General features: G+C 39.3%; 1 protein-coding gene across 2 annotated transcripts in view; it reads right to left on the bottom strand.

Moving 5' to 3' along the window:
- Positions 1–9,485, bottom strand: part of LOC131829864 (probable maltase-glucoamylase 2) — a 93,339-nt gene extending 83,854 nt beyond the window's left edge. For both annotated transcript variants that reach the window (XM_059172069.1, XM_059172070.1), the window contains exons 1-3: positions 9,386–9,485; positions 4,469–4,574; positions 164–243 (exon numbers count right to left, since the gene is read on the bottom strand). In XM_059172069.1, the coding sequence (XP_059028052.1) occupies positions 164–243; positions 4,469–4,574 (186 nt within the window). In that variant the 5' untranslated portion in view covers positions 9,386–9,485. The remainder of the gene's footprint in view (positions 1–163; positions 244–4,468; positions 4,575–9,385) is intronic.
- Positions 9,486–12,357: the final 2,872 nt, after the last annotated feature.

The following is a 12,357-nucleotide window of genomic DNA, read 5'->3' as shown; positions in this document are numbered from 1 at the left end:
TGTTGCTGTTTATTTTAATAAGGCAAGGAAGAAATGACTCCAAACAAATCAGGGGCCCTCCATCCCCTCCACCACCACCTCTGTCCTGCTTCATATATTTCATATATTCATTTCTTTTAAATAAAACCCAGAAGACCAATAGCAGGGAGCCCACTTTTCTGACCTCGGACACCACCTGTCCTGGAGCACAGTCTATCCTCTCTGACTCAGGGATCTCTGGGCATTCTGGAACAAATGCAGCCTCTGCATAGGAATTAAAGGAAAAAGTTGAACATTTATAGTGCAATCACAATACCAGGAAGGGTGCAGGGAAAGTTATAGACTTTCAGCCAATTCTCCAGTCAATGCTTACTAGTGGCCGGTATCTACATGTGCATACAAGTGCTGAACACATTTGCCTTTTGTTCAGTTGGTTTTTACTGAGATATCATTCACATGCCATAAAATTTTCGCCTTCTTAAAGTGTATAGTTGAATGGTTTTCAGTATTTCACAAAGTTGTGCAACCAAGCACCATTATCTAATTCCAGGACATTGTCATTAGCCCAAAAAGAAAGCAGGTACCCATGAGTGGTCACTCCTTACCCGCTTCTTCTCCCAGTCTCTTCAAACCCTAATCTGCTTTCTGTCCCTGTGGATTTGCCTAGTCTGAGTACTTCATATAAATGAAATTGTAAAGTATGTGGTCTTTGGTGTCTGGCTTCTCTCACTTGGCGTAACTATTCTCAAGGCTCACCCATGGCGCAGCATGTAATAAGTACTTCATTTCTTTTTATGGATGAATCATACCCACAGTATGGATATCTAACCCTTTACAAAAATCCGTTCCAAAGTTTATGTACATTTGTGTTGTTTCCACTTCTTGACTATTGCACAGAATTCTACAATGAACATTCCTATACAGGTTTTTGCATGAACAGATGTTTGGAATTCTCTTGATTATAGATCTGGAAATAGAATTGCTAAGTAATGTGGTTAACTCTATCTTTAAGTTTTTGAGGAACTGCCAGACTTGTTCCCAAAGGGACTTGCCCCATTTTACATCCCCACTAGCAGTACGTGAGAGTTCCAATTGCTCCACATTTTCAACAATGGTCATTGTCTGTCTTCTTCATGATAGACATTTTAGTGGGTGTGAAGAATGTTTGATTTTGACTTGCATTTCCCCAAAACTGACACTGAACATCTTTTCATGACATATTGACCATTTATAGATCTTCTACGAAGAAATGTCTGTTCAAATCCTCAGCTCACTTTAAAAAACTAGATTATTTTTCTATTTTGTTTTGAATTGGAAGATTTCTTTATATATTCTGGATACAAGAATCAGATATATTCCTTGCAAATATGTTTTCCCATCCAGTAGGCTGTCTTTTCACTTCCTTGACAGTGTCCTTTAAAGCACAAAATTTTTTAAGTAAAATTTGCCTATCTTTTCTTTGGTTATTACGCTTTGGGTGTTATATCTAAGACACTGTTGCCTAGCCCAAGGTGAAAATATCTATAACTATGTTTTCTTCTTAGAATTTTATAAATTTGGCTCTTACAATTCAAGTTTTGATCCATTTTGAGCTAACTATCATGTGTGATATCAGGGGGGGATCCAGCATTATTTTTTTACATGTGTATATCCTGTTGTCTCATACATTTATTTTTTTGCTATTTTCCCCACTCATTTTCAGCCATCTGTAAGGTAAACTGGAAAGATATTATTGTTCCAATTTGAACAAAGACCTTCACTCAACATTGCTATGTTTACTTTAGTTTTTTTTTTTTTAAGATTTTATTTATTCATTTGACAGAGAGAGATCACAAGTAAGCAGAGAGGCAGGCAGAGAGAGAGGAAGGGAAGCAGGCTCCCTGCTGAGCAGAGAGCCCCATGCGGGACTTGATCCCAGGACCCTGAGATCATGACCTGAGCTGAAGGCAGCGGCTTAACCCACTGAGCCACCCAGGCGCCCCTTACTTTAGCTTTTGTCACCTTTGTAAGCTCCATCCCCACCTCTGCCACCCTGCAATGTAGCTTCAGAAGTAGGATCTAGTTTAACAGGCTCCATGAGCCAGTCAACACCCAGAATTCCATTTGAAGCTTGAGTCAACAGTTACTGCGGGCATAATAGGTACCCTTTAATACCTTTGTTTCCATTCAAAAAAGACTCAAAACAACTCTCCTATATTTATGGCTCTATACTTGTTTGTATATATACTTAAATAAAAATTTATTTTAAAATTGGGTTAAAGATCTAAATGTAAGACTCTTGAAACTGTGAAACTCCTTAGGACACCTGTGTGGCTCAGACAGTTAAGTGTCTGCCTTCAGCTCAGGTCAGGATCCTGGGGTCCTTGGATTGATTCCCACATAGGTCTCCTTGCTCTGTAGGGAGCTACTTCTCCCTCTGCCTGCTACTCCCCCTGCTTGTGCTTTCTCTTTCTCTCGTCTGTCAAATAAATAAATAAAATCTATACAACAAAGGAAACCATCAACAGAATGAAAAGGTAACATAAAGGATGGGAGAAAATATTTGCAAACCATCTATCTGAAAATGGGCAAAATTCTAAAATACATAAGGAATGCATACAACACAATAGTAAAAACAAATAAAAAGGATCTGATTAAAAAATGGGCAAAAGACTTCCATAAGCATTTCTCTAGAGACACACAAATGGCTAACAGAAAAGATGCTCAATGTCAGTAATCATCAGGGAAACTTAAATCAAAACCACAACTAGATATCATCTCATATCTCAGGATGGCTAATATGTTAAAAAAAAAAAAAAAAGAAAGAAAGAAAGAAAAAAAAAGTAAGTTTTGGTGAGAATGCGGAACAATTGGAACCTTTGTATGCCCGTGGTGGGAATGATGCAAATTGGTGCAGCCACTATGGAAAACAGTATAGAGGTTCCTCAAAAAACTAAAAATAGAACCGTCATATGATCCAACAATCTCACTGCTGGATATTTATTCAAAGAATTCAAAGAATTGAAAGCAAAACCTCAAAGAGATACTAGTACTCTCATGAACGAAGATGTGAAAATGAACCAGGCATCCATCAACCAATGGATGGATAAAAAAAATGTGGTGTGTGTTTATATAACAGAGTATTATTCAGCTGTAAAATAAGGAAGGAAACCCGGTCATTTCCAACAACACGGGTGAACCTGGAGGACATTATGCTAAGCGGAATAAGCTGGTTATAGGACAGATGCTGCACGATTCCATTTATGTTAGGTATTTAAAGTAGTCAAATTCACAGATGCAAATACCAGAATGATAGTTGCCAGGGCAAGGGGTAGGGGAAGATGGAGTGTTGCTAACCAGCATGTATAAAGTTTTAGTTATGCAAGATGAATAAGTTCTACAGATCTGATGTACAACATCGTGCCTCTGAGTAATTGTGCCTGATGTACACTTGAGAATCTATTAAGAGGGTAGACTTCATGTTAAGTGTTCTTACCAAAATAAAAGAAATTAAGAAAGAAGCCTCCTTTTTAACTCATGGAAGCATATCTTCAAAAAACATCTTGAAAAAAGCCCAATATATAGAACAGGCGAGAGTTGACTATTCTGCATGAATTAGACTGTGGTTTCAGGTAAATGGAGGCATGAAGATCTAGTTTTATGTTAACTAAAAGAAACTACTTATTCATGTACATTAGATAGTAATGTCATGGGACTTGTTACCCAAACAAAATTTAATAGGGTAAAAATAGTAATGGTCTAAAAATAGCTTTTATCAATGTTTTTCAAATCCTCTTTCAAAGACATAATTGTTCCTAGAAAGCACCCTAATGTTTACTGTGGATAATAGTGAAGAGAGATTGAGTAGGTAGGGTTCTGCTATCAGCACAATTTCTTCTCAATATACACTTAATCTACATGTAAATGTGAGCTTTAGCAAGCAAAATAAACCACAAATACTGTTTTAATTAGGGATAGATTTTTATATTACACACTATTATTTTATTATTTAGAATATCATGTGCATGGAGGAGAAAGCATTCTCTTGATGCTCCTGTGTGAAAGAGAACAGTTTCAAAGTTATTGACGAAGAAATCATAGCTATTTCAATCAGAATATGGGCTGGAGGCTGATTATAATTGATATATTTAAGCCAAGTTAATCAACTTGCTGCAACCTGATTTCCTTTTCCATAATGTAGTGGGATTGGGCACTGTTACCTCAACTGTTCTTTCTACTTGAAGGCTCTACTACTTTATGACTGGATTGAGGGACAGATATCTGACAAGCCTAATTTTGCATCTTGTTAAAATTTCATCAAATGGGACTTGGGAGATCCTGAATGTCATTGGCATTCAAGGTTTTGTTGTAGAAAAAAGAAAACTTGTCTTTTGAAGATTGACTGACAATTGGTTGTGGATGTGGATTTTGAGTGATACAACATGGTGCCATGCTGAAGAGTGAAGGAATATAATCCTTCCAACCCCAAAGCCACAAGCATCTTCCTTACCTTCAGTTTTCTCAAACACAAAAAACATCAAGAAGATATCTAAGGCCAGCACAGTTAGGAAGAAGATGATCAGAAGGACTTCCAATACAGTGAGTTTCCTTGCCATCTAGATGGACACAGATAATGGGATTTAAGCAAACCACAAAGTTCCATCAATCCAAAAGGAGAGGCATCATGATTAGAATGTGAACTCATTTGCAAGATGACTTAATTACAAGCATTCCTCCTCACATAAACCAGAGAATATTTGTTTCCACTCATCACAGTATTTAAAGTTAACTCTAGTCTGTGCATCCATCACCTCTAGAACCCTTGCCTTTTTGTCTGCAGAGGAATTGAGTATTGTCTAAGGCAAGAATATGTCAGACATAAAGAACGGAATACAGGATAGAGATGAGGGGTTGAGGTGCTTCACAAAGCCCTTTTAGACACCACTTTGATCCTCACACCCACCCTGGGCGGTAGAGTGGAGGGTACACTCAGGGAAGGAAAATGTAACAAAACCAGAATCCTGGTCTTCTTATTCCAATTCCCATGCCATTATGGCAAGATGTTTAATTATTTAGAAGTGATTAATTCTGTTATAACTCTGTTAAGACTGAACCTAATCCTGATCTCCAACACAATGCTTGCTTGCATGGTCACAGCACACAAACCCATATAAATTTGGTGGCTCACCATAGCCTTGCCAATCATGCATACATAGACCCAAGTTTTAAAATAGTTGGTGCATTGGAGTATGTAGTGAACTGGGAACCAAAGAATGTTTTGGTTCTTGCCCTGACTTGCATACCAACAGGTGGGCATTTTAACTGTCTGGGTGTGCATTTCTTCATCTCCAGACGTAAGATTCTGGAGGTACTCCCAAGTTTCTGCTCTAATTATAACAAATCTCACATTATACATATGTCTCACAACCCCATGACGGCCCTCACCATGTCATTCCTGGACTGACTCTCCACCATCTTCAGCACTCCTCCCACCACGGCTGTACATTGACTACGCCCTGGAATGCATCACTCTCGAGCATTGTTCCATTTCTGAACTCACTCTTAGCCTTCCTATTTACTGGGCAGAAACCCATCCCCTTTTATCCTGTTATTGCACTGTTTATTCTTTGATCTCATTGAGGCTTCTTTTCTGTTCCACTTCCTCTTAATCTCTTAGTCCCTCCTAGCCTCCTGGCTATTACCGTTCTCTGACATTGTCCTCAATAGTCCTTGCTCCCTTACCTGCTAACTGAATCTATACAATGAAACCATTGATCCAAACTTCTGCCCTCCGGGTTTATGCAATCAGCCCAATGGGGATGCCACAGGGTTCATAATCTGACAAATATACTGGGCCTTCAAGCCTAGGGACAGTCTTGCCATCTTCTCTCATTTTTCACAGAAGAAACGTCAAACATTGATCCTTGTTTTCAAGCCCCAACTGTTGTTACCTACACTGTTACTCTCAACCAGTATCATCTCCAACGTTACAAACAAAACAACTATTTTGAAGAAACTATTTCATCTCCCTGCTTCTCAACCCAAGCTTTTCTATAAAAATTACCTGTATTTAAGTAAACTTATTTTTCCCCTCTTCTCAATAGAAGAGTTTTCTCTCCTCTTGCTAAGGATAACCCTTGTATCTATTCTACAGATCTCATACACTTGGAATTCCTCAAAAATCTTGTTCCGCCAATTATCCTTCCTCTTCCTTGCATTATCAACCTCTGCCTCTGAATGTATTCTTTCCCCTCAGAAGTATACCCCAAGTCACCCTAAATTCTGGTTATTACTCTGTGTCTTTCTCTAGGTACCAATATAACTTTTTTTTCCTCTTATAGCTAACTTTCCAAAAAGATAATGGTACACTGTCTGCCTTACCTTCCTTGTATATTACTGGCACGGCTTCTGTTTCTTGCATTCCACTGAAATTCCCCTAAAGGTCACCAGTGATTCAGCTGCTGAATACAATGGGCACTCTCTTAATTACCCCACTATCAACCACTCCTTCTTCTTAAAATTTCTCCCTGTTTGGATTCCTTGTCATTTAATCTTGGTTTTCACCTACCTTTCTGGCTCCTCTTCAATTTTCTTTTAGTTCTCTGTTTCATTAAGATATTGATATTCCCTGTATTTTCAACATAGGTCCACCACCCTCTCTCATTTAGCAAGCTCCACCACTCATATTATTTCATATAACACCTGAGGGCAGTGCAATCTGTATTTCTAGCCCAGAGATTCAGATTTATATGTGCAACTGCCTATTAGATATCTCACCAGGATGTCCAACACACTTAACCAAATTCAACACATTTGAACATGTGTTCTCTGCTCCCCACACCCCAGCCCTAACTTCCACCAATTCTGTCCAATTGGCCTCTCCTCAATAATTAATATCTTGAGGAACAGAATCACAATTTTGTTAAAAAATTCCGTGTAACTTTTTTGACTTCTCTCTTTTTTGCAATTCTCACAGCCAGTCACTAGTTCAGTCAGACTTCTTCCTCAGTATCTTTCAGATCTGTTTCTTCCTCTCCATTCCTACTGGAAATGCTTTGGTCAGGCCATTATTTTTGGCCTGGACTGTGACCACAGCTTCCTCACTGGCTTCTTGCTTCTAATCGGAGGACGGATTAGTCTTTTTGCTGCAAAAAACAGGGTTATTTGGTCTTCTTATATACAGGTCCTCAGTGGTTCTCCAAATAAAATATACTCTTTAGCTTTGTAGTCAAAGGTCTTCGTGACATCTATGCCTGCATGGCCCGCCTCTTCTCTCCCCTATGTTCCAGCCATACCAAACCAACAACTGTGTAGTAATGATCTATAAATCCATGTGAAAAAAGAATTTTCGTTTTTCTTTTTCCTACTTCGATATTCCTTTAACTTTGCATTTCCCTGTACTTGTGCTCTTGTCAGCCCTGGCCCATTGCCATGACCATTTCTATAAGTATTTCCAATGCACATAGTTTCGCTTTTTAATTGCGGCAAACTTTTGGTTAATGTGTAATAGGCACCTTAATTTTGAAATGGGGGTAAGAAGCAAGGGTCTACATATAATTTGCCAAGGGAGGGTGGAGTTAGGATTGGGGTTTGGAACTGAAGGTAGAGTATATTAACTGTTTTTTCCTGTTAACCTAAATCTATCAGGTGTCTCTCCTCTAAATTATTCAAAGTTTTACTCTAATCCCTATAAGATGTATGTAACATATAATATTATATTCCTATGATACCCCTACACCAAAGCTGACCAGGCAGGCATTATGATTTCAATCTTATGTCCATGTTAGCGTATTTTGCCTAACCGTGGTTAGTCGTACAACTGAGGCAAACACTGAGGCTCTGCTTCTTAAACTAGTCCGAGTATTTGCACTCTCTCTACAATGTCTCCTAGGCTTCAGAGCTTACAGATCTAGAGGCTGGATCTCCAATGGTAGAATTTCAGGCAGTGAAAGAAATCTGAGGGACCAACCTCATATGCTTGCTGTACCTGACTTCGTTACTTATGCATACAGCCTATGACTCACTACCACAGCAAGCAGATTGTCACTCATCTTTCCTTCTCCAGGCATTGTGTCTTTCCACGAGGAGACTTTCCTTCCCCACCTCTACAAACCCAAAGCAACTACTTCTTCCAAAGCTCCTGAAAACTTCCAGGGAGCAGGCTCAATACCCGAGGCTCAAGAAGTTCAGAAGACTCTGGGGACAGCCTCAGGCATTTTCCTGCCACAGGAACTATTGCCATCCTGGCAGAGAACATTCTGTAAAGGTAGTAAGTCTCTCCTACTTAGAAGCCCTCCCTCCTCAGAGCTACTCTCTGTTAGGGGACAGAGTCGACCACCCCTCAGTTAGGCAGAGAATACTCTCGATAATGCAAGTCACACAGCGAGGTTTATTTCCAGCTAGCTGGGGTCCAAGTATCTGCCCGGTGCAGGGGGTTTCGACAAGGACCCCGAGCCCTCAAAGCCAAGGGTTTATATAACATTTTCAAGGCACTTTTTCATAGCTACATATATATCTTGTGCCCCACTTTGACAGTTTAACTTTGTTTAACTTTTTGCCACCCCAGTGTCACCTGGCGGTTAAGTGAGATTTAGGTTTAGAAGAGATTTAACTTTATTTACATTTTCTTCTGCCTCAGCCTCCTTCAGTTTTATGGTGGGGAGGGCGACACCAGGCCTCAAGGAACTGAGTCATTTGTCTCTGGAAATTGGGCCATTGAAAAGATAGCCTTTTTGTTGTAAATCACCAGGACCTTTGCAAACCCAGTGAGACTCCTGTCTTGCAGGATTGTGATCTCTGCAAGTTAACTATTTGTTTTTCATTAACATCTGGTCCCTGTGGCGCCATCGCCTAACCACCCTGGTGGTATATGATTAAGTTTTTAGGTTTTAGCTCCTTTCTCTTATCTCAAGTCACGCAGTGTGGGCCGGTTAGGGACCCTCAGTAACATGGTTTCCCAGCCTACACAATGGCCATTCTTATGCTAACCCACTCTTACACTCTCCTTTATCAAACACAATTTTTGAACAACTAAAACCAGGTTATTATTAATTAACTTAATGATCATATACCATTTCTCTCTCTGCTCAAATAGATGCATTCACTAACTTCCCAATCCATGTCACTTTCAGCTAGCTTCCAGAAGTATCCTATCTGTTCTTTCCTTTTTTTTGTCTCAGTGAGAGAGGAACACCTTGCATTTGACCCTCCGCATCTGTTAAACCTCTCCTGGCCCATCTCCTGTCCAGTCAGCCTGTACTCCATGCACTATCTCATCCCCACTCCTCATAGTCTCTGGAAAAGAATGAAAATACCCAGAACAAAAAGTGTTGTGTTGTCCAGATCATTTAGCAGAGCAGACAGGGACATTTAAAAGAACAGAACACTACTTATTCAAAGCACCACATACATGGAGAAAAGTACTCACCTCATAGCAGTATCGCTTTATTTGCTGTGTCTATCCCTCACTGGTTCTTGAGGAACACTGAGCAGAGGTGTGGTATAGACAGCTTCTACCAGGATTGATTTATTGCACTGTAAGTTTGACGGCGATTGGAGGAGAGGAGTGCATTTTCCAGCGAACCATAAAGGGCCTTTGCTTTCCTTATGACTTAGAGAAAGCTCCATTTGTTAATAAAAGGGGAAGTTGGGCTTTTGTTCTTATAGTTATGCTTTTTCTGTGTTCCTGTTCATATCCAATTACTTTGCTTGTCACACTGCATTATACTTGCTTGTCTCTCCACATAGCCTGAAGAGCTCAGGGAGCTGGCCATCTTCAGTCATACCTGCAGATCCTGTGCTTAGCACTCTGCCCCACATAAATATGTAGCTATTTGTTGAATAAATAAATGAAAAAACGAATAGCTCTTGCTTGGTTTACCCATAGTGTTCCTTTTCTCATTTTGTCTCCCAAAGTCTTTTTTTTTCTTTTTTTAAATTCAATTAGCCAACATATAGTACATCATTAGTTTTTGATGTAGCGCTCAATGATTCATTAATTGCATAGAACACCCAGTGCTCATCACATCACATGTCCTCCTTAATGCCCATCACCCAGTTAGCCCATCCCCCCCACCCACCTTCCTTTCCCACAACCTTCAGTTTGTTTCCCAGAGTCAAGAGTCTCTCATGGTTTGTCTCCCTCTCTGATTTCTTCCCATTCAGTTTTCCGTCCCTTCCCCTATGATTCTCTGCACTATTCCTTATATTCCACATGAGTGAAACCATATGATAACTGTCTCTTGACTGACTTATTTCTCTCAGCACAATACCCTCTAGTTCCATCCATGTCAATGTAAATGGTAGATATTCACCCTTTCTGATGGCTGAGTAAATCCATTCATCTGTTGAAGGACATATCCTCTCCTTCCACATTTTGGCTATTATAGACATTACTGCTATGAACACTGAGGGGCAGGTGTCCCTTGGGATCACTCTGTTTGTATCCTTTGGATAAATACCTAGCTGTACAATTCCTGGGTTGTAAAGTAGCTCTACTTTTAACTTCTTGAGGAACCTCCATACTGTTTTCCAGAGTGGTTGTACCAGCTTGCATTCCTACCAACAGTGTAGGAGGGTTTCTCCTTCTCCACATCCACATTCTAACTGGTGTAAGGTGATTTCTCATTGTGTCTTTATTTTAAAAATATTCTTGTGAAACACTTTTCTATGAGGTTAAATGGTTCATGGTTAGTTAATGAGTACTGGTAATCCTTTTGTCAAATTGGTCACATGCTTGAGCTTTTTGCCATGTAGTGAGCTACAGAGTTAGACAGGTAACATTGCCAGTGGTTTTCTCTTCATTTTGGCAGTGGAGGAGTTAAACAGCACCTGTACCTCTTCCTGCTTTATTTTTATTTTTATTTTCTACTTTCTTCTTTTTTTTTAATAAAACCACCAAAGTTCTTTTGAGTAACTCAGATATTAATTTAAATAAGCATTCCCATCAAATGTTCTCAATAAAATAAACACCATCAAAGTAGATGCTATATAATCTTAAAGTGAGAAGATACCACTACTGGAAATGTGTCATGCTCTTTGACTGTTCGGCACCTTTAAAAAACTTCTAATATTTAAGGAACTTTCCACCTTGGGGTTCTGTCCCGCTGATCCCAAGTAAGAGGCTAGAAATTCTCTTTCACAATTTTCCTTTCAGCCAGGGTAGAGGCAGGTTGTCTGTGCTCGGCCAATGAGATGTGCCTATGAATCCAGAATGGTGAAGAGACATTGTTTCAGAGGCAGCAGGGACTGGGGAACCTAGTGGCATCCTACGCTTGGTATAGGGGGGATAAGCTGCCAGACAAATGCTAAGGACCATGGCAGTGGAATCTCCTACAAGGTAAACAGGCTGCTGTACCTAGCCACATAGGCTATAAACCTGACAATCTAGTCCTCCTGGAGTTTCAGTGAGTCACGAAAATCTTTCAAGATTCTTTTTTGTTCTTAAGCTAGCTAAAGTGTGTTACTTTTGTACTGAAACATAACTCATATGCCATGACATTCACCCTTGCAAAATATACAGTTCAGTGGTTTTCAGTATATTTACAGAGTTTTGCAAAAATCACCGCTATTTAATTGCAGAACATTTTCATCATTCCAAAAGAAATCCATCACTCATTCAAGGTCACTCCCCATCCCCCTCTCCTCAATCCCTGCAATCACTAATCTACTATCTTTATGAATTTACCTATTCTGAACATTTCATATAAATAGAATCATATGATATACAGCCATTTGTGTCTGGCCTCTTCCACTTGACATAATGTTTTCAAAATTCAACCATATTTTACACAGGTATCAATGCTTCATTCCTTTTTACAGCTCGATGATATCCATGACATCAATATATTACAGTTGATGTACATTTAGGTTGTTTCTCTTTTTTTTTTTTTTTCTTTCAGGAGCACTGCTGCTATAAACATCATGTGCAAGTTTTTGTGTGGATATGTATTTTCAATTCTTTCAGGGACACACCTCAGAGTAAAATTTCTGGGTCATATGGGAACACTATCTTTAACTTTATGAAGAATTGCATTTTCCAAAATGGTGACAGACAACATTTTACATTTCCACTATCAATATATGAGAATATATGGTTATTTACCCTATATATAACAATATATGAGGGCATGCCATCTTTCAATGGCATCTAAGATCCATAGTAATATAGGAGCCATAGTAGTCCATGTTTGCTTCAAATCCTCAGTGCATGGAAAGCATACACACACATACACAGAAAAACTCTGGGAATTTCGGGAATGACATAAACACCTATCTTTTGCTCCAGTAAAAGAGAGCCTTTGTTAGAGGGAAAGTGTACTTGGCATTTCAAATTGGGACAATATCTTGGCAAAAGATCAAGAAAGGAGATTTGCTCCTACATAAGATCATTCTATTCTT

This window comes from Mustela lutreola, chromosome 4, assembly GCF_030435805.1.
Source record: "Mustela lutreola isolate mMusLut2 chromosome 4, mMusLut2.pri, whole genome shotgun sequence".
Classification (NCBI taxonomy): domain Eukaryota; kingdom Metazoa; phylum Chordata; class Mammalia; order Carnivora; family Mustelidae; genus Mustela; species Mustela lutreola.
The sequence above is the reverse complement of the archived record's forward strand: the minus strand, read 5'-3'. Positions and strand labels throughout refer to the sequence as shown.